Source organism: Chionomys nivalis, chromosome 10, assembly GCF_950005125.1.
Source record: "Chionomys nivalis chromosome 10, mChiNiv1.1, whole genome shotgun sequence".
NCBI lineage: Eukaryota > Metazoa > Chordata > Mammalia > Rodentia > Cricetidae > Chionomys > Chionomys nivalis.
In genome coordinates, this window is record NC_080095.1 from 44,179,742 (window position 1) to 44,200,635 (window position 20,894).

The 20,894-nt window shown below is 51.1% G+C and overlaps 1 protein-coding gene across 1 annotated transcript in view; it reads right to left on the minus strand.

The window, feature by feature from the left end:
* Positions 1-8,611: 8,611 nt before the first annotated feature.
* Positions 8,612-20,894, minus strand: part of Galnt16 (polypeptide N-acetylgalactosaminyltransferase 16) — an 85,351-nt gene continuing 73,068 nt past the window's right edge. Inside the window, exons 12-15 of the mRNA XM_057782474.1 lie at positions 19,366-19,449; positions 15,317-15,458; positions 14,570-14,695; positions 8,612-10,783 (exon numbers count right to left, since the gene is read on the minus strand). Coding sequence (XP_057638457.1) covers positions 10,646-10,783; positions 14,570-14,695; positions 15,317-15,458; positions 19,366-19,449 — 490 coding nt within the window. The 3' untranslated portion in view covers positions 8,612-10,645. The remainder of the gene's footprint in view (positions 10,784-14,569; positions 14,696-15,316; positions 15,459-19,365; positions 19,450-20,894) is intronic.

Here is a 20,894-nt window from a genome sequence, read left to right on the forward strand (position 1 = left end):
TTTTTGATTCATACAGACACTGGGGCTGGCGCTGAGGTCAGACTCAAGAAAGACAACCTAGTTGGTTTCCTGTTCCAGTGATAACACACTCAGCCAAAACAGCCTGGGAGGGATGGGTTTATGTGGCTTACAGCTCACAGTACACTGTCAAGGGAAGCCAGAGCAGGAACCATGGAGGAACACGCTACTCTCTGGCTTATACTCCATGGCTTACTCAGTTTCCTTCCTTAGATACCCAGGACTACCGCCCAGGGGAGGAAATCACCTACAGTGGGCTGAGCCCTCCCACATCAATCATTATTAATCAAGAAAATGCCCCCATAGACTTCTCCTATAGCTTAATTAGATGGAGGTATTTTCTCAATTTAGGTTCCCTCTTCCCAGATGATCCAAGCTTGTGTTAACTTGACAAAAAAAAAAAAAAACCCCAACCAGCACACAACTTCTTTCTAGAAGGGTCCATTTTGCCTTACACAGAGCCTCATTCATTCATTAACAAATGTTTACTGACAGTTTTTGTGTGTCACATTCTGGTGGTCCAGCCATGAACAAGGCAAATGAACCAGGTTTCCTTTGAGTCCCAGGCCCCCTTCTATGCATTTACTGCAGTTCACTTTTAAATGTCACCTAATCTCAGAATAGCTCCAAGAATCTCTGACCCACCACAGCCCCTCTTCTCTGCTTCAGGTTACTGGAGACCCGAGTGTATGAGGCAGGGGAGGTAGGTACCTCAAGTGGAAGCCGCCATACTCTCCTCCTCCTGGTCTCCATATGCCGAGGACATTCAAGGCCTGGTTGAGTAGAAGTTCACTAACCAGCTTACTTCTCAAAGTCAAAAGCAACACTCTAAGAAAGCTTTCTTAGTCAGATTATAAATGACCAGCTCAGAACGGAAATGGATGCCAGGATTCCCACATTTTCTATTCCTGGCTCAGCTCCACCCGCTCAGGCCATTGTGCCTGTGTCTGGGGAAGGTCTGAGGCAGCTGGGTCACAGACACATGCCCTGATACACTCTGGACTGCTGCACGGGCTTTCCAGGGTAGAAGGCCCGCATGACATCACCCCACTTCATCCGCGGCTGTGCCGTTCCCTTTTTTTAAAAATCACCAAACGGCTAAGCCAGAGCTGCAGTGATTCTTCTGCAAGGCTGGTCCTCCCCGGGGGGCCAATCCAGTGGTCCCACATTAAAGCCGCCGGGAAGTAACGGGGATGGACACATTCGGTTCTAATCAAGTAAAGGTAAGAACACAGAGCCCAGGTATCCGGTGCACACTTTGGATGATCCCACCTTGCTTCCTGAAACACCTCGGGCCCCACAGGTCTTGGTGTATTCGGATCTGAACAAACACAATGTTAGTTTGATGCAGGTCCCAGCTAGGGAAAGGCAGTCTGGCTGGGGTGAGGGGTGAAGCTGGCCAGCCAACCAAGCAGCCTGGAGCCTCAGGGCTGAATCACTCAGGGGTTTCACCTCCTGACTTCCAGAAGGTACCAATGTCAGGGACACCAGGTCCTCAGGTCTGGCCTGTTTATTCTATGTGTCTCTGGGCAATTCAGCCTCTCCATTGGCTTCTGCCTGTGTAAAAGATGATACAGCAACTAAGTCTGAAATAACTGAACCATCTCAGCATCCATCCAGGGAAGGAGATGGGACGAGGGACACGGTGGCCGGGGGGAGGACTTCACTGTGAGAATGTGTAAATTTTGTGTTGGCTTCAGTGTCCTCAACATGAAGATAACAGTTCAAAAGTTCCAGGGTCAATGTGAACTCAGAACCGAGACATACAAAGCAATCAATCAGGATGGTAAGAAACAAGTATCCTAGATCAAAATAGTATTTTTGTTTTATTTTCTTTGCTTTATGGTAGGGTCTATAGCCCATGTTGGCCTTGAACTTATAGGTCTTCTCCTGCCTGAGCCGCCTATCATAATTTTAAACATTTTAAAATGTATTTTTGTGTGCATGCAGGGTATATGCATGGCATGTGTATGAGGTCAGAGGACAATTTGGAGAAGTTCTCTCCCCCATGGAAAAGCTTACAATTCAGGTCAGCAGGTTTGATGGCAAGTGCCTTCATCTCTTAATCTATCTTGCCAGCCCAGATATCATGATTTGAGCACTGACTCTGCCTTCTGTTAACTGGACACTCTTTAAAAATTTTAAAGATTTTCTTTCTTTTTATTTTATGTGTTTATTAGTGTTTTGCCTGCAGGTATAGCTGTGCACCATATATACGCAGTACCTAAAGAGGCCAGAAGAGGGCACCAGATCTCCTGGAACTGGAATTACAGATGTCTGTGAGCCACCATGTGGATGCTGTGAACTAAACCCACAGGTCCTCTGCCAGGGCAATCAATGCTCTTAACCACTGAGCCATCTCTCCAGTTCACACTGGCTAATCTTGAACACGTGTTAATGTCTCGGGGCGTCCTTTCCTACCTTTGTGGATGGCGTGACCTCAAAGAATTGTAGAAAGGACTGAGAAAGTTAAAATGGCAGCTCTGAGGTCACGGGGTGAAGCAGCTCCAGAGAGGGCCCACCATGTACCTTACAGAGCCAGTGGTGCGACACTGATTCCTTGATTAATGGGGTCTTTGGGGCGGAAGCTTGTCTAGAAGGAAGGCAGCCACATGTGGCTGCTTTCAGAAGAGACTCATAAATCACAGAAAAAAATGCTGGCATGTTGTAGCTTGCTCAGTCACAGTCCTCAGCCTGGACTCACACCCACCCCTGCTCCAGAGGGATCCATCACTGTCTAAACCCCGTGGCAGGCACCCTGCTTAGCATATGTGAGGGCACAGCACACAGCTCTGAGCCTTCTGCCCCAGGCTGTGGCCCATAACTTCTAGTCAAAAGACCATAACTTAGTCATCAAACCAGCTTACTCAAAAAGGAGCAGGCAAACTGGGTACCATGGCCCCAGCCTGGAATGCCAGTGCTTGGGAAGTGGGGCCAAGAGGAGCAAGAGTTCAGGGACATCTTTGGCTCCTTGGCAAGCTGAAGTCAGCCTAGGCTATATGAGACCTTACTAAAACAAACAGAAACCAAAAATCAAACCAAACCAGAAAAAGCATTCATCAGAATCTTGCTGAGGTAGTCTTGCATGGTGGTGCACGCCTTTAATCCCCATACTTGGGGAGCAGAGGCAGGCAGATCTCTGTGAGTTCAAGACCAGCCTGGTCTACACAGCAGAGCTATATAGTGAGACTGTCTCAAACAAAGAAACACAACCCAAACCACAGCAAATACAATGATGCCCTAACCCTCCAGGTTCTCCCTCCCAGTGCAGAGGACAGAAGGCTTACATAGACGCCTTCGATCACTTGGGCAACTGAGAGAGGAATCTGGCCAGTAAGTCTAAGGCAGAGCTAGGTGTTAGTATTTAAGCATCTGTACCTGGCAGCCATTGGAGTTCTGAGAGGCTGTCCTCAGCTGTAGCCACTAAGAGCACCTCCTGTGCACATTCACTACCCTTTTAAAAGGTCCGGCCAACCTCCCATCTCTTTCTGCTTCTCTGCCTATCTCTATGCCTCCCCCCCTCTCTTTTGCTGCTTCTGTCCCCAGAGGCCAGTGTCCTCCTCCTCTTTCCCCTATTTACATTCCCTTTTCCCTAATAAAAACCCCTCCAGGCGAGTTCTGTAGCATGGCATGGCATCTTTCTCGCGTTGCTCTTTTATTTATTTATTTATTTATTTATTTATTTATTTATTTATTTATTTTAATTGTAACATTGGGTCCCTGACTGGAAAAGGCTGTTTTGGTGTTGCCTCCTGCTCACCGGCAGTTTGAGGCACGTGGAGATACTGGAACTCGGCCCACATAGGACAGCCTCGCTTCTCCAGCGAGTCTCTCCATCCAAAACTGGCATGATTAGTGAGCCCCTCCCGCTTCTCTACCTCTGGCTATTTCCCACAAGTGAGGAGTTGTCTCTTGAGCACGGTTTCTCACCTTTTGACCTCGTTAAGTCCTGGTACCAGGCAACCCCGACCCTCTCGGGCTCAGAGCCCTCCGCCCCCACCCTTTGCATGATGACTCACTGTGTCTCTCGGACCCTTGGGTCCTTCGAGCTTTGCCCTATGGCCTCCATTCCTTGGATGATGACTCTTCTGGGTGGCTTGTGCCTTTCTCATTAGATCCTTGCTTGATAAAAAGCTATTGGATCTCGTTCTGCCTCGCTTATGGGGAATAAGCCTACCAAAAATCTGATTTCCGGCACTCTATGCCCTGATGTTTGCAACGCTCTGCCAACAATCCTGATGGAGGGAAGGAGACATCACCCCTTCACCCTTCACCCCTTCACCCTTCATCCTTCACCCCTTCACCCCTTCACCCTTCACCCCTTCACCCTTCACCCCTTCACCCCTTCACCCTTTCACTTTCCCCTCCCCAATAAACTTTTTACACTAACTCTGTGGCATGTGGCGTATTTGCTCAGTGACAGAGCTCAATGAAAAGTAAGCACTTCATGCTGGGACCCTGCGCACCTGCCCCACCCTCAACAGATCCGCTCTCTTCCACCTGCACCAAATCTGCTTTCTCTCTCGTTCACTGGCGGCTTCACCTTCTATTCAATATTGGCAATTGGGACTCTGGCGTGGCTACCTACCTCTGACCATTCCCCTGAATGTGAGGCTTCCTTTCTTAAAAGCACAGCCCTCCTCGCCTTCTGGCTTTTCTCGAAGTCCTAGTACCAGGCGACTGTGTCTCTCTCAGACTCAGAGCCCTTGCCCCAACTCTGTAGGTCTGACAAAACACAAAGCTGTTTGTGCCATCTCAAAATCGACCCTCTCCGAATTCCAGGAACACTGGGAATTGCAGCCCCTTGGGTCTTACCTCTCTGCCTCATTCATGGGAACTGTGTCATCGTTTATACCTCCTTGCTCCCATTGGGACGTTTTTTGGAGACCCACTGACCATTCCTAACCAGTGTTGTTGCAGGCTTACCAGCTGTTGGCCACAGAGCTGGAGACACAAGACCATCAAACATGTCCGGGTGATGCCGTGCTGATGGGAAAGGATCAGGTGCTTGGGAACTGACTTGGATCCGCTTTGAACAGGATTTTGCCAGACCTGGGTGGCGCATGATGGTTCTACAGAGCCTGGACTGTCAAATGGGGCAGCCAGCTACTCCAGGATGTGGCTAGCACCCCAGCTTTTCCAAGTCCCCAAAGATGAACGACAGCCCCCAAGATCAGCCAGAAGTAGTCTTGAGAACATGGCGTCCTTGTCCTTGCCTCACCTTTTTTTTTTTTTTTTTTTTTTTTTTTTTTTTTTTTTTTGGTTTTTCGAGACAGGGTTTCTCTGTAGCTTTGGAGCCTGTCCTGGAACTAGCTCTTGTAGACCAGGCTGGTCTCGAACTCACAGAGATCCGCCTGCCTCTGCCTCCCGAGTGCTGGGATTAAAGGCGTGCGCCACCATCGCCCGGCTCACCTTTTTATAAGAAATAAAACGGGAGGAATCTTAGCATTCAGGCATCTGTACTGGCCTGGTCCTGACAGGATCCATCCTCAGCTGCAGCCACTAAGAGCACCTCCTATGCACATTCACTATGTTCCCTTTTAAGAGGGCCCTGCCCACCTCCTCTCTCTCTCTCTCTCTCTCTCTCTCTCTCTCTCTCTCTGTGTGTTCCTTTCTCTCTCCCTGATTCTCTGCCCCCCCCCCCCGCTTCTGTCCCCAGAGGCCAGTTCTCCCCCTCCTCTTCCTCCTTTTTACACACTCTTTCCTCTAGTAAAACCCCTCCAGGTGAGTTCTGTAACAGCGTCTTTCTCTCTTGCATGTAGCTTTCTCTTTAAAAATTACACTAGGCCCACGCCCACTTACTAGGACCTGAAGGGACTCTGAACAGGTGGTCCTCACACGGCCTTTACTGAAAGACAACTGTCACAAGGCAGGCTTGGTTTTTGGATGGCTTGAGGGGAGATCCAGGGAACAAGGAGCAAACCATTTTTCATGGACTTCTGGGTTACTCACCTCCATTCTCTCCACCCAGGGCCGTGAGGTCCCCTAGGCTTCCTTAAAGGAAGAGTAAAAACCACACCAAAACCAAAACAAACCAACACAAAGTCCAGCCCTGGAGAAAGGATTACTAGTCCAGGTCTGGCCTCCGCAGCTTTCTTCCAGATCCTTCTGCGGGAATGGGCTGATTGAGTCACCACTACATTGTGTACACAGCCAAAGATGCCCAGGCCACCCAGCAAGGTGACCTCTGAATCCACCCTAGCTTCCCCTAGACCTACCCAGCCCAAGGTAGTCAGCACCCAGGACGGAACCTGAAGCTGTTGGGAAGCATGGTTTTCAGAAGGCTAGAGTGTCTTGTTGGCTCACACCACCTTAGCAAAAGGACCTGGCAGAGAGCAGGTAGTGTGTGTGTGTGTTCTCTTTACTGGCTACTCCACCAGCAGCTGCTGGCCAGGAGAACACAGCCTCTCCCCTGCTCCATGACTAGGCCTTTACTGAGCTCCTGGCAGGGAGGTCTTCTTACCATGAAGAGAAGCTGCTTCTGGGAAAAGCAGTGACTCAGACCAGCACAGGCAGGGGACACACAAAACACCAGAAAACGGTTGGGTGGGGATTATCTATCTATCTGTCTGTCTGTCTGTCTGTCTGTCTATCTATCTATCTATCTATCTGCCTACCTACCTACCTATTTCGCCCTTCTCTCTCTCTCTGTGTGTGTGTGTGTATGGATGGATGGAGAACACAGTCCCTGCTCTATGGCCAGGTCTTAACTCCAGCAGGGAGGTCCTCCTAACAGGAAAGAAGTTCTGGGTCCCCTCCGTCATGGAAGAGCTGTGACTCAGACACCGGAGTGACTCACACACAGGGGACAAACACCAATACAGTTGGGTGAAATCATAGAGACATTGTGAACTCTAGCCTTTCCAGGTTTCCTTCCCTGGTCCCTAGTGGAGTGGACCACACCCACCCAGGGCTGTGACAGAGTCCTGGGGCCTCCTGATGGGCCGTGGTGCTGTCTGGATATTTTCTCACAGGTATAAATGAGGAGCGAAAAGAAGAGGCTATTGAAGACCAGAGGCCAATGACTGGGAACATATTGGGAGCGAGCACTTGCGCTCTGTGCTCTGCACCATAGCAGCCAATCAACAAACCAGCCTGGGGAACCAGACAGAGAACTGACGCCAAATCCCAGGACCCAGGGAGAGCTTTCTGCTGGGCAAACAGGAGGCTGACCTCTAACACAGACATGGCTCCTGTGTCCCCAGCCCTTGACTGTCCTGTAGGCTTCTGTGAGAACTGTGATTAATGGCCAGAAGCTAGCTGGGTGTGGTAGCTTGAATGAAAATGGCCCCCACAGATGCATAGGGAGAAGCATTATGGAGGTGTGGCCTCGCTGGAGGAAGTGTGTGTGTGTGTGGGGGGGCTTTGAAGTTTCAGAAGTTCATTTCAGGGCTAACAGCTCATGGCCTCCTCCGGCTGCCCACGGATCCAGATGTAGAACTCTCAACTACCTCTCCAGTACCAGGTCTGCTTACACGCTGCCATGCTTCCCGCTGTGACAATGATGGACTGAACCTCCGAACTGTAAGCTAGCCCCAGTAAAGTGATTTCCTTTATAAGAGTGGCCATGGTCATGGTATTCCTTCACAGCAATAAAACCTAACTAAGACACTAGGTTAACTAATCAATGGTAGTTAGCTAGGCTCCCAGAGCGAATGGAAGGAGGACAAAGGGAGGACTTGCAAACCCAAGAGCTGCAAGGACCAGAGACAGGAGCCAGCTTGAGTTCTCTTCGGCCAGTCAGGGATTTGCTCTATGCCCTTTAGCCCCAGGAATTATTTTGAAGAATCCCAAGCTAGCTACCCTGAGGTATGTGTGCATGTGTGTGTGTGTGTGTGTGTGTGTGTGTGGTGAGAGAGAGGTTGTTAGCTACACTCTGGCCTGTCCACTGCAGTTTATTTATTTAATTTTATTTTGATTTTTGGTCGACACAGGTTTCTTTGTATAATAACCCTGGCTGGCCCGGAACTTGCTTTGTAGACCAGGCAGGCTCCCTCTCCCGAGTGCTGGGGATTTCCACTGCGGTTTATGTGCACACCAAGTCCATACTTATTTTTATCTAGGTAGGCTCAACTTCTAGATCACAGAAATGGTGGCGTTTGTCTATTGGTTTCCATGGAAACTGCGAGGTAGCGCATCTGCTACCCGATCAAGTCAGCCTAGGCTAGTGGGACTCTTTTAGAATGATGTTGCTGTTTCTACCCAAGAAGACCGTCAAGCCTGGATGCTTTCCAGTGTACCGAACAGGGGGAAAGGCGGGTCTGAGGGACGAGGATGGCTTCAGGGAAGAAGAAGAAAATTGTTGAAAGCATAGTGGGATGGCCCTATCTATTCTGAGAAGACTTTGGGTTTCTATTTCTAGGTGCAGAAGGGCCTGTGTGAGGAAGCAAGGGACGCGGGCTCATCCTGACACGGCTTCCCAGGTCCCACCTTCTGGCTCCCCTCAAAACACCTGTCTCCAGCTAGAGGAGAGGCTTCACCTTGAATGTGCTCAGTTTCATTCGCTCCTACAGGATAGGGACCTGATTCTACTCTGGCAGTGGAAGCTAGCTGAATGCTTGCGGAGTCCAAAGCAAAGACACGGGCACACGCGGACATGGAAGAAGTGGTTTTATTCCAGGTGTGTTTCATAAAGACAGTGTCCTCCGAGACAGCTTAGTGGCACATGCTTTGGTCAAGAAGAAAAGCAAAAACAGAGCTGGACTGAGTCCCCACAATGGACAGCTGACAAGTGCAGAGCCCAGTCTGACCACAGGAAACGGCGAGAGGCCTTCTCAGAGCTGAGCAGAAGTTTGTAAGTTCACAGAGAGAGAGGCCCAGTTTCCCAGCCCCAAGGTCTACACTGAGCAGGGCCCAAGTCTCTAGGGAAGAGGCTCTGTCTCGGCCTCAGCTCTGCCCCTTGCTCTAGCAGGAGGATTCCCAGAGCTTCGTGGGATCCGAGGCCAGTTCTGCAGGAAGCAGTGTGTGAGAGAGACATCAAAACAGGATGGGCGAGCTTGGTCGCCATGGTGAGAGGCCCCTGTGTTGAGCCAGGGGGTGATCACAGATTTGGCACAGAACTGCCGAGATGATGCTGGTGAGAGCCAGAGGTGCAAGGAAACTGCTGAAGAACCTTCCAGAGTGGGTACTGCAAACCAGGTTTTTGGCTCCTAACCCCTGGCGATGGCCAGGCCAGGCCCAGCAGGGAAGGTGATGGGGGGCAGCAATGCAGATGGTGGTAGCACTCATTCAGCGCAGAGGAGCAGATCCTTTGGAAACCAGGAAGCAGGGAAAATCCAGGCTCCACCCCCACCTAGGAAATTGCATCTGTGCATACATATGCAAAACTTCCTATGAATGTGTAGCTCTCTGGTCTATGAGAGACTGGGTGATCCTGGGTTAAAAGTGGCCTCTTGGGCTGTCTTGCTTTGGGAGAAAGACCCCAAGAGTTTTGGTTATCAACTGTCTTTTCCCCAAGATTATACTGTGGAAGCCAGTGGTGGGGTGAGGGCTAGGATTCCAGGATGATACCAAGGTGTGGTCTCGGTGTTCTCAGTAGCAATAGAGGAGAGAGCAGGGAATTCTCGACACAGACAGAGCTACTAGCCAGCTTTGCAGTCCATTGCAACTGCTGGCCTTTGGAGAAGGGTCTGAGCATGAATGAGGTTTGGCCTGGGTGACCTGGTTCCTACTGATTGAGAAACGGCTATACTCCAGAAAGGGGAGGGGGGAGTCCTTTTCTGACAGGGCCACGATGCCCCATAATGCTGTGTTTACAGAGGCAAAGACCTTTGAAAGGGTGGGGGCTCTAAAACAGTAAGCGAAGACAAGGGTATTCCAGGGTGTATGAACAGGAACCAGTTGGTGCAGACAGGGTACCAATTGGTCATAAAGCCCTAAGCGTGAAGTCTTGGCCTGACATATAGCTAAGCAGAAGTGGAGTCTGCTTAATTAATTATGGCCAGATCCCTCTGCAGCCTCTTGCTAGAATGTGGTCTCCTAGAGGGGCCGCAGGCATATGTCGGGCTTGGGGCCTGGGGCTAGCAAAGCAAGGATAGGATGATGTGGTGGAAAGAAAGCTTGTTTTTTTCTGGCACTTCACGCTGCTTCTCCATCTATGTTGTTCTCTGGATTCCCACCCTCATCTCCCAGGATGCATCCCTCCCTTACCCACTCACTAACTAAGCCCCTCAACCCTTCTGTTCTCCAGCTGCCTCTGCCTTCAGCCTCGACGCATGTTGCCACCTGTCCTCTTGTGTTGACCCTAGGCTAGCTCTGGGACCCAACGTAGGCTTTCTGTCTGTGTCCCTGCTAGGCAACCAGGGGAAGGCCCACATACCACCGTCTGGGGTTCCTAAAGGGCCAAGGGAGAAGACAAAGGGCCAGGAGCAGCTGCCAAGTCTCTGCCCAGGACAGCTGCACACTAACCATCTCCTCTCCCAGGGTAAGACTGGGGTGGCACAGAGGGCACGGAGCATGCCCCACACCCTCCCTGAACTACCTTTGGAGAAATGTGTGGTAGGGGTGGGTACTGATGATCCGGTAGAAACGTGAGGAGATGGGAAACAGCCCGCTTGACCACGCCCCCACCCTAACCCCTTCCGGTCCCCAAGTCTCATGCAGACGGTACAGGAGGCTGGGGCTACCATCATGTGTGTGACATCAGTTGCCATTGCTGGGCCTGGGCGTCTGCTTGACACTTGCTGGTCACCAGCTGGGCAGGTTTAGTCTCCAGGCAGAGGCCGCTGACAGAGTGCTGGATGAAAGAGCCTTTTCTTCTCCATTTCTGGGTGGAAGGAGGAGGGGGAAAGGAAGAAGAAAAAGATTACAAGCAGCAACATACGAGCTTACCCAGCATACACAAGGCTGCATGCTCCAAGCCCAACATTCATTTCATGTGCACATACATGATGCTGCATAGGCCTGGGACACACCATGCTCAGTTTATTTATTTGCTTATTGTGTGTGTGTGTGTAACTGTGTGCAGGTGTGTGAGAGTGTGCATTCACAGAGGCCAGAGGCTGATAGCAGTTGTCTCCCTCCATCACTCTATCTGATTTTTTGGTACAGGGTCTCTCACTGAGTGTGAAGCTCCTCGGTTCAGCTAGACTGGTCAGCAAGCTCCAGGGATCGCCCTGGGTCCTCCTCCCCAGTGCCGAGATTACAGGCTGAACCTGGCCTCCTATGTGGGTGCTGGGGATCCAGATAGAGGTTCTCGTGATTATACAGCAAGCACGTTAGTCACTGTGCTGTCGTCTCCCCAGCCCTTACCACCCCCCCCCCATCTAAAGCGGACAGGGTCCCTCTCTGGGGTACTCACTTCTGTAGTATGGCGCAAAGTTACTGCATAGGTCAAAGGAAGCAACACTGACCACGGGCTGTGTCCAACCCAGAGTTGTGTTTTATTTGGCTTGCATGGTGTTATTTAAAAACCAGTTTAGCCAGCACATAAAAATCTTCATTTCCAGCTGGGCGGATCTCTGTGAGTTTGAGGCTAGCCTGGTCTACAAGAGCTAGTTCTAGGACAGGCTCCAAAGCTACAGAGAAACCCTGTCTCGGAAAAATCAACCCTTTTCCTCCACCCAGTCTACATTCCCTGTTTCTCTTTGGAGACAAGGCCCCATTTCTATCAGTTGGTTGAGCTGGGGCTCTCCCTGCTCTGCTTTAGGCAGGGCTCTCGCTCTCTGGCTCTCCAGGGTCCCAACCTGGTCTTGACTTTTCTACTCTAGCAGTTTTCCTACCGGTTCCCTGCAGGCGCCTAGTGAATGAGCCCTGGTCCAGGCGAACCTCTTCTCCATGGGAGAAAAGGCTTTCGTCTTCCTGCAAACTTACATGCCTGGCCTGGCCTATAATCATGAGTCTTAGCACCTACACTCTCAAGGGGGATGCAGCCACCACCTTTGCAGCCACAGCTCGGGCAGTGGGGTGAGGCAAGGAGACTCGGGTCCTCCTATGGTAGATCCTAGCATTTCCTTCTCCCAAGTTTGACAAGGTGAGGGGAGGAAGTTGTTCCCATAGGACATTTCAGAAGATGAAGCTGATAGAGGATGGTGCGTTATCTGGGATATGGAGAAAGGATGAGAGGCCCAGGTTTCTAGGTTTGGAGGAGACTGCATGGCAACAGATGTTTTGTTTCTTGCCTTCTTTCCTTCCATGCAGCCATAGCCCTTTCCTTATATCCACCTTATCTTCCTAGGAGGCGGCAGGGCTCAGGACCATGAGACCGGAGCCCACAGGGAGACAGTCTGTGTGCTCACTGGGCAGCTAGGGGACAGAGATGAGCCGCATCATCTCATCTCAGAGATGGGACAGTGTTATTTACATTAGCTTCTGCACAGACACCTGCATTTCCAGCTTCCTTGGATACTCGACTGCCCTGACTCCACTGGTCAAACCTCCAAAAGTGTTAAGCTGGGAACACTATGGTCTCTTTTCTTCCGGGGAGGGAGGGGGTTTCCCTTGCCTGTGGGGCTCAGGCTTAGTGCTGCCTTGGCACCTAGGTCTCAATAATATGGTGGCTCATTTCATCTCTTTTTACCAGGTTTCGTGAGAGCCAGACCGTGCTCTTCCGTCTTCCCTTCTTGTACATGATCTGTACATTCCTTGGCATTGTGAAGTGATGAGCAAAGTAAATTACTCACTGGTAGGACTCTTACTTCCACCCAGCCTTCCCCACCAACTCTCCCAGCCGCTCCGTTCCGAGCTTGTGCAGGTTCAGGTCCCCCATTTGCAGATTCCTCTGGCAGGGCAGAAGCGCATTGCTGTATGAGTGAGGAACCTGGGGAACGGCTGACTCCATTGCATCTTGTCTGACTCTCAGGAGCCTCAAGAACATGTGAAGCCCAACCGGCCTTGGTTGGAACATAGCCAGTTTGGGACCTGGAAGGAAAGCTCATAATCCAGAATGTACCGACAGCAGGAGAGCTGTGAGCTGTTCATTGGTCCTCATGACACCCAGAGTGCTGGGGGAGGAGGGGCTGGCAGGGCTTTCAGGAACACAGCGTCTGCAGCTTGTGAACATAGGGGTCCTGGGATCAAACTCAGGTGTCAGGGTCAGCAGCAAGCGTCTCTAAAGCCCACAAAGTGCTTTTATAGAGAAGTACTTGAGTGGGGGCTGCCTGGGAAGACACCAAGAAACTCTGACCTTAAGGCAGAGAAGGCGTTCGTGGGCACAAGGCTTTCCCCTCAGAATGGGGTTGAGGCTGCAGCTGATGGCAGACTGCACCAGCCCCACGACAGGAGAGGGCAGAAATTGGGCAGACTGCACCAGCCCCACTGCAGGAGAGGGCAGAAGCTGGGCTGCATCTTGCAGGCTGAAAGCTAGCTAAAGTGGCCGGCCAGTCCAGCAAGCAGGCTATAGAGCGCTTCCCCACCTCTCCCACCCTGACTCTCATCCACAAAGGCTAGAAAGGAGAGAACCTGGCTGCTTTTCCAAAACAGAATAGCAAACTTCCACTCACCCGTAAAGAAAGAATTGACCCAGGCAAACAGAAGAGGCATTGGAGGAAAGCCTGCAGGCTCAGTCTGAGAGCCAGGCCTCCGCCCTCCACCCCTTCAGCCGGCTGTGGGCTGTGTTACCAGCAGCGTGGGCAAGGGAAGGGCTGCAGTGGGGAGCAGGGAGCCCTTTTGACCTAGAAGAGCACAGCTGCAAAGAGAGGAGCTGACACCAGAAATCCAGTGTTTAGTGCTCTTGTCACTGTTTGTCACTGGCTGCTGTATGCCCCAGGCAAGTGACAAACTTTTTCTCTCTTTTTTTTTTTTTTTTTTTTTTTTTTTTTGCTTTTCGAGACAGGGTTTCTCTGTAGCTTTGGAGCCTGTCCTGGAACTAACTCTTATATACCAGGCTGGCCTCAAACTCACAGAGATCCGCCTGCCTCTGCCTCCTGAGTGCTGGGATTAAAGGCGTGCGCCACCACCACCTACCCATGACAACTTTTTTCTGAGCATCAGCTTCTGCTTCCACAGATAAGCCTGAGCTGTTTCCTAGGATACACCTGAGGCTAGTAGTGTGAGCTTGCAAACAGCTGTCTCCGGACCTCAGACTCCCGGTGACCCAGCAGTCAAGAAACCCTTGCTAAGTCTGGCTTCCATCTGGGGGCTCAGGAGTCACACTGACCTGGGTTTAAATCCTAGCTGGGTCCCCCCTTTCCCAGCTGTGGGAGCTGCTAACCTGTGCCTGGGGCACCTGGGCACAGTAGGGCTAGCTGAGAATTGCCTTACCAGGTGGCTAGAGGAGGGGACACACGATGACCGTGAGTGTGAAACGTGCAGCCCGGTCTGGGAGTCAGAACTAGCTCTTATTTGAGCACTGTAGTTGCTGTCGAGGGCTGGGCAAGCAGCATTAACAAGACAAATTGCTCCTGCCCTCAAACTGGCGGGACTGATGTTAAACAAACGCTTAGTTTCGGCGTCTGCTCATGAGTGAAATGATACGGTGGCCTGAGAGGCTGCCGGGGGCTCCTCGGATCTTCCTTCTAGAGGGCTTATCTGAGAGTACACCCCTCAAGTGGGGACTCCCTGCTCAGTGTCCCTTGGGGCTCTTGGCCATCTGTGCCCGGCGGTGGAGGCTTACCTGCTTGCTTTCTTTAGGATTACACGCTTGCAGTATTACTGGGGACCCAGGGGAGGACATTAAGGTGGAGGTAGCAGCCAGGCATTTCCCTTGCTGCTGAATGAGGTGGTCGCTGAACAGCCATGTCTGCAAGACAAAGGACAGCTCTGGATGGACGGATACGGGTAGACAGGTGGTTAGGGGAAGAGACTGGGCACTTTTTCAGACTTTTTATGAATAGCTGTAGAAATTAAGGGAGAGTATTCATTACACAGTTTCAATCTTTGCTTCTTGTTTGAAAATGTTCATAATCAAATATGAAGATGAGGAAGCTCAGCTGGAACCAGCCAGAGGGCAGTCAGGGGGCCCCGGGGAATGCTGGAGATAGGGAGGAATGAAGGGGCACAGGACCCGGCCAGGTCCACGATGGGGTCTCCACAACCCGCTCTAGAGCTGATGTGGGTGTGGCACTCATGCATTTGCTGCGTGCACCAAGTCCCGGAGACCCACAGCCCATCACACGCATCCAAGCTGTACTCCAGACTAGACTCAGGCAGCATTTCTTCCTTTAGAAGAGGAAGTAAGGGACACAGGGCTGGAAAGGGACGGGCATGCGGCAGGAGCAGAGTGTGGGGAGCCCTGGGAAGGAGGTTTATTGAGGGTGCAGACAACAGCAATGAACAGAGAGACGTCCTGACTCCATTCTTGGCCAGGGTCCTTGGCTCCTGCCCTGCACTTAGCCCTACTCGAGAGCCCTAGGCAGCTCACCTGGGCTGGTGGAGGGCTCTTGGCAGACCCTCTGCAGATCCCCATTCCCAGCAGGAGATCACCAGCTGTGTTCGGACCCTGGGATTCTAAGCAGTTGATTCCTTGCTTAATGGCACCAGGGAGCACTTCCTTTGCTGGGATCCTGAGGAGAAAGGCAGGGTCAGCCTGCGTGCGTCTCTGCCCACACTAGCTTACCCACTCCTTCCTCCAGGGGGCAGCACATGGTCACGGAGGTCTCTGTGACTGGCAGGACTGGTTGAGGGGGGAGTGTGGTGGGAGGATGGGGTTGGGGATGGTGACGGTGAGCAGGGTTGGAAGAAGGAGCAGCCTCAGCTCTAATAGGTTCTTATGGGAGTCCCAAGGACACAGGGGACCCCCCCAGAGGACACTCAGGCCTGACTCATAGCTGATACCTGGGAATCTAAAGGTAACCTCAAAATAACAGGGAAAGAATGATTTTGGAGCAGCTAACTGAAAATGCTCAAACATGCACATATATTCAGTCTCACCATAATTAAATGATGTGTGTTAGAGAGGAATTACTATTTGTGTCTCACATATTTGTGTGTGAATATGTGTATGTGTGTTTTAAATAATACCCCGTGTTGGTGACGCCCGTCGTGAGGCTGTATCTTGTCCTACTCCACCAGCTGAGAGCATAAATTAGTTCAGGTTTGGGAGAACAATGTGGAACTAAGCATTAAAAGGTGTTTGTCTTTGACCCAAGAATAGCAGTTTAAGAAATTTATTCCATTGTGTGTGGGGGGAGGGGTGTGGCGGGGTAGAGAGACAGCTCAGCAGTTAAGAGCACAAGAGGACCTGAGTTCAATTCCTAGCACCCACATGGCAGCTCACATTGTGACTCCAATACCCAGGGATCTGGCATCCTCACACAGACATACATACAGGCAAAACACCAATGCACATAAAATAGAAATAAATTATTAAAAAAGAGGAAGAACCCATTCTTTAAAAAAAGAAGAGCCGGGCGGTGGTGGTGCACGCCTTTAATCCCAGCACTCAGGAGGCAGAGGCAGGTGGATCTCTGTGAGTTTGAGGCCAACCTGGTCTACAAGAGCTAGTTCCAGGACAGGCACCAAAGCTACAGAGAAACCCTGTCTCGAAAATAAAAAAGAAGAAAGAAGAGGAGGAGGAGGAGAAGCAGCAGCAACAACAGCAGCAGCAGCAGCTTATTCCACGGGAGTAAGCTCGGTTGTCCAAAGATCTTTGTATCAGAATGACTGATGCCGAATTGCTGGATGTTCTGGTTATCCAACAGCTGAGATGGGCTAGTTACATCCATAGGATAGAAACCTAGCACCCATTCCAAATGACTGCAAAAGAAAGCCTGGACATGCTTGCTCACCCTGCTGCCGAGGCAGGCTTCAAGCTATCACGTTATTAAGACATCTCATGTGCCTGGGGAATGCGTGTACACATGTGCGCACACACTGATAACCTCTGACTAGCACACCTAGGGAGGCTGCCATCTCCAGCTGACCTGCTGTGGGGATGCCCGTGAATTATGCATCCATTACAAAGCATCAGGGAACCAGGAGTGCTCAGAATCTGACCCCAGGCCTGATGTTCCCTGCTCCTTAGTACCTCTGTCCAGAGAGAGTCTGGACCCTGGGAGGGGACATGGCTGCCACTCCTTGATGTGGAAACCCTTGCAGTATCTCAGCCAAAGCAGGTCTTCCCCAGGCTGTTAAGAGCCCATGAACCTCAGAACTGTTTTATTCTTGGGGAGCCTTGGAAAGCTCTCTTCACTCCACCTCATGCTCCCTGGACTCCCCTCAGAAACAGAGTTCTAGATGGCCAAGATGGCAGAGGTCCTCATCTTCCGCAGCTGCCTGACACAACAAGTCAGTCTGTCCTGTTGAGGGTGGTGCTCTGTGCTTCCCTCAGTGACCCTCCTCTAAGCAGGGTCACCATTAGATCTTACAATGCCTTCGCAGAAATAGCAGTAATGTCCACTGCTCAAGTCGCCTTGCTTCTGTCTCCTAGAAAGTGGTTACAGCATGCTACTTTGGTTAGGACGCTTCCCACTATCCGCTGGAGTTACTGTGACGCGTCTGCAATGGCCGCTGTGTGACTAGCACCCTTCTAAAGGCGTGATTCAGTCTGCACTGCTGTTCCGGACCAACCTAATAAAAGCAGTGAATTAGCAGCCACTGAGGCTGGCTGAAGCCAGACCTGGACACAAAGCAGAGCTGTGGCAGGCCTGGCAATGTGGAAGCTCTTTTGTTCTTCTCAGACTCTGTGGCGATCACCTGAGACACGCAGGCACTCTAAGGATCCTTGGTATGGAGGGGCATTGCCAGCAATCTGACCCACCTGTGACCCCTCAACCTTTGACCTGGAGCTGAGTCAGCTAGACAGGAAGGGAGCATGGAATCAGCAGTGGGGGGATAGTCTCTATTTAACACTGCACACTTAAAATGTTGCTCTGTCCTGGGATGGATCCAGGTTTGGAGTAAAAGCAGTTCTTCCTCTGGGGTGGGGGTCTGGGGTGTGGAGGGGAAGGAGACGTTTCCATCTCCCCAGCATTCCTCCCCGCGGGCTCCTCAGCTCCTGCTGACCATCCAATCGTAGGAACCTCGACAGTGGTTGAAATGCTGCTACTCTCTCTTCCTCCACATCTCAGAAGTGCCACACCAGTGAGCATGCGCCCCTGGCACTCAGGAGGCTCCCTTGCTGCATTCTCAAGAGTCAGTGTTCCCCACTTCTCAGTCAGGGGCAGAGTGACTGAGGCCTGCCAGCTTGCTTCCAAAGAGGCTGGTGTAGCTTGGATTGTTTGGAATTTCTTAGAAATTCCCGGTAGTCGGTTTGGGCTTACTGCTTTCCAGGCAGACTGTATCTGGCACTTTGAGTTGTATCATCTGGGTTTGCCATCTAGCTATTTTTCCAGGACTTCTCTGCAACCTAACAGCGGGAACCTTCCAGGCAGTCGTTATGCCCTCGGAGGACAGAGGTCCCTTCCCCTCCTTGTAGAACTTGTCTGCAGTGAGGGGCGGAGTGCCCCAGAAAGCCAAGACAACATCATGAGAGAAAGGAGCAACAGAGGATGAACAGCCCCTCGGGGGACTGTTCTAGAAGGAGGGGGCTGACTCCAGACACTCCCCAGTCTTGCACACTAGAATTTATTTGCTCTACAGTGTTCCTTTGAAAAGACGCTTACCCAGAGTCTATTTTGTGATGGGCAGTATACTGGAGGAACTCCACAGACCAAACTGGAGGTGGCTTCTGCCTTGGGGAGCTTCTAGGCAAGTGCAGGAGGTGACATCAACTTAACCAGGTAGGAATGTGTATGAAATGCTGATGTAGGCCCCCGAGGAAAGCCAGGGAGGGATGTACTCTCAATTTAGTGTTCAGACAAAGTGTCCCCGAGGAGGGTACAAATGCGTCAAAATCTAAAGAGGGCGAGGAAATGAACCGTGTGACCAAGACACCAAAAAGAATTGAATCAGGAAGAAGGAACCTGGGTGGCTCAACCCCTGTCACAGTCTGGCTCTTTCCCAGCTCCCTCAGCTCCCTTCAGAGTCCACACAGCCACAATCCCATTTGCATTTTGCTCCCTCCTTGCTACAGCAAACGCTTCCGTGTTGTCTTCAGTCTCTGTGATTACATACTAATGGATGCATAATATTTGTTTAAATGGATGGATCAGTGATCCACTGGGCTAGCCTAAGTGTTAGCTGCATCTCATTTTCCCCCAGCAGACTGGCTCGCAGTGTCTGCGGTCAACAGCTCTGCACTCTGATAACTTTATCTCCTTGGGATGAGCTTCCAGCAGAGAGAGACCAGGGTCAGAGCCCGGCCTCGGCTGCACAATGCAGCGTTGTTTTCCTAGGGAGACAATATCCATTTCTAGTCCGGGAGCCAGGCTGGTAAAAATGCAACTCTTTCACGCCTGACTGATAGCTCGTGGCAATGCCTCCTCTGTTCCCTCAGAGTCTTCCAGGGAAGATGAACGCTGGCAGTGGAAGGATGCAGACTGGGGCACCGCGGGTCACTGGGCCCCAGCCCTGGAAGGGGGCTGCACTCACGTGAGCTCGGGGTAGACATTCTCCAGGTACCAGCGGAAGGACTTGCAGTCCAACTTCTTCCTCTGCTCGATCCGTGTGGCCACGCTGAAGGAAAAACAAAGGCGGGAAAGGGCCGAGATGCGGGGAGGAAGGCCCATGGGACCCCAGAGGAGACTAGTCCCCACTTCCCACATATCTCAGGCAACGAACCCTCAGTTCTCCTGTATCCCGTGCTCTCGGCCACACAGCCCTCAGCCTCTCGCTCCTAGAGGCTCCTGTTAGCATGTATAAACTGTCCTCTTTTGGTTTCCTTTTTTGCAGAGGGCAGAGGATTTCATCAACTCCCAGTTTAGGAGACAGGATCTAACGTGAACATCTTTCAGGAGTTGGCAGGTCATGACCTTCTGATGTGCCATTGGGACATGAGCTTCAATCTCCTTGCCTTCTTTAGTTACACCAACCGCAAAGGCCACTGAGGACCCAGGGAGTCACCTCTGCGAGCAAACAGGAACTCTACTGCTAACCTTGGACTTTTGTGAGGACCAAAAGGGGATGCGGAATGCTTAGCCCAGGGTAGATCCTCAATAAATGCTAAAAGAAGTAGGGCGTGGCTTGTTCTTTTCTTTTTAAGGATAGAAGATACACTGGGCAGTGGTGGCGCACGCCTTTAATCCCAGCTCTTGGGAGGCAGAGACAGGTGGATCTCTGTGAGTTTGGGGCTAGCCTGGTTTTCAGAGCCAGTTCCAGGACAGGCTCCGATGCTACACAGAGAAACCCTATCTCAAAAAAGCAAAAAGGAAGGAAAGCAGGGAGGAAGGAAGAAGCAAGCTAGATAGAAATAAACAGAGGAGGGGCTGGAGAGATGGCTCAGAGGTTAAGAGCACTGACTGCTCTTCCAGAGGTCCTGAGTTCAATTCCCAGCAACCACGTGGTGGCTCACAACCATCTGTAATGAGATCTGGTGCCCTCTTCTGGCCTGCAGGCACACATGGAGGCTGAACACTGTGTATACAATAAATAAATAAATCTTTAAAAAAAAAAAAAAAAGAAATAAACAGAGGAGGGGTGACTCGTTTGCAATTGCTCACGAGTGATGCTTCCAAACTTTCTGTTCTGATGACAACATTAACAAGGAGGTCTGCACATCTTACATCCCACAGATACACAGGCTGAGGACACACGGGTGGCTGCACATCCATACACAATGAAAGGCGTTTCATAAAACAATACTTACCGTAGATTGCAATCACATCTGATTTTCTAGTCTGTTCAGCCCTAAATTTACTCATCTATGGTGTCTTTCTCATTCTTTTTTTTTTAAAACAATGTTGATTGATGATTCACAATTGATTTCATAGTCCATCTGCAGTTTTGAAATGCTTTAACTAGACAATGGTCATCACAGGCCATGACAGATGTCAGGTTTGGATGGGTGGGAGGCAAAGCTGCACTGTCCTTGGCAGACAACCCTGTCACAGCTACCTCTGCTACTGCTCTTCCTGGAGGCAGCTCTGCATGGGCTACACTTTAAACTTCATGGAGAAACTTCT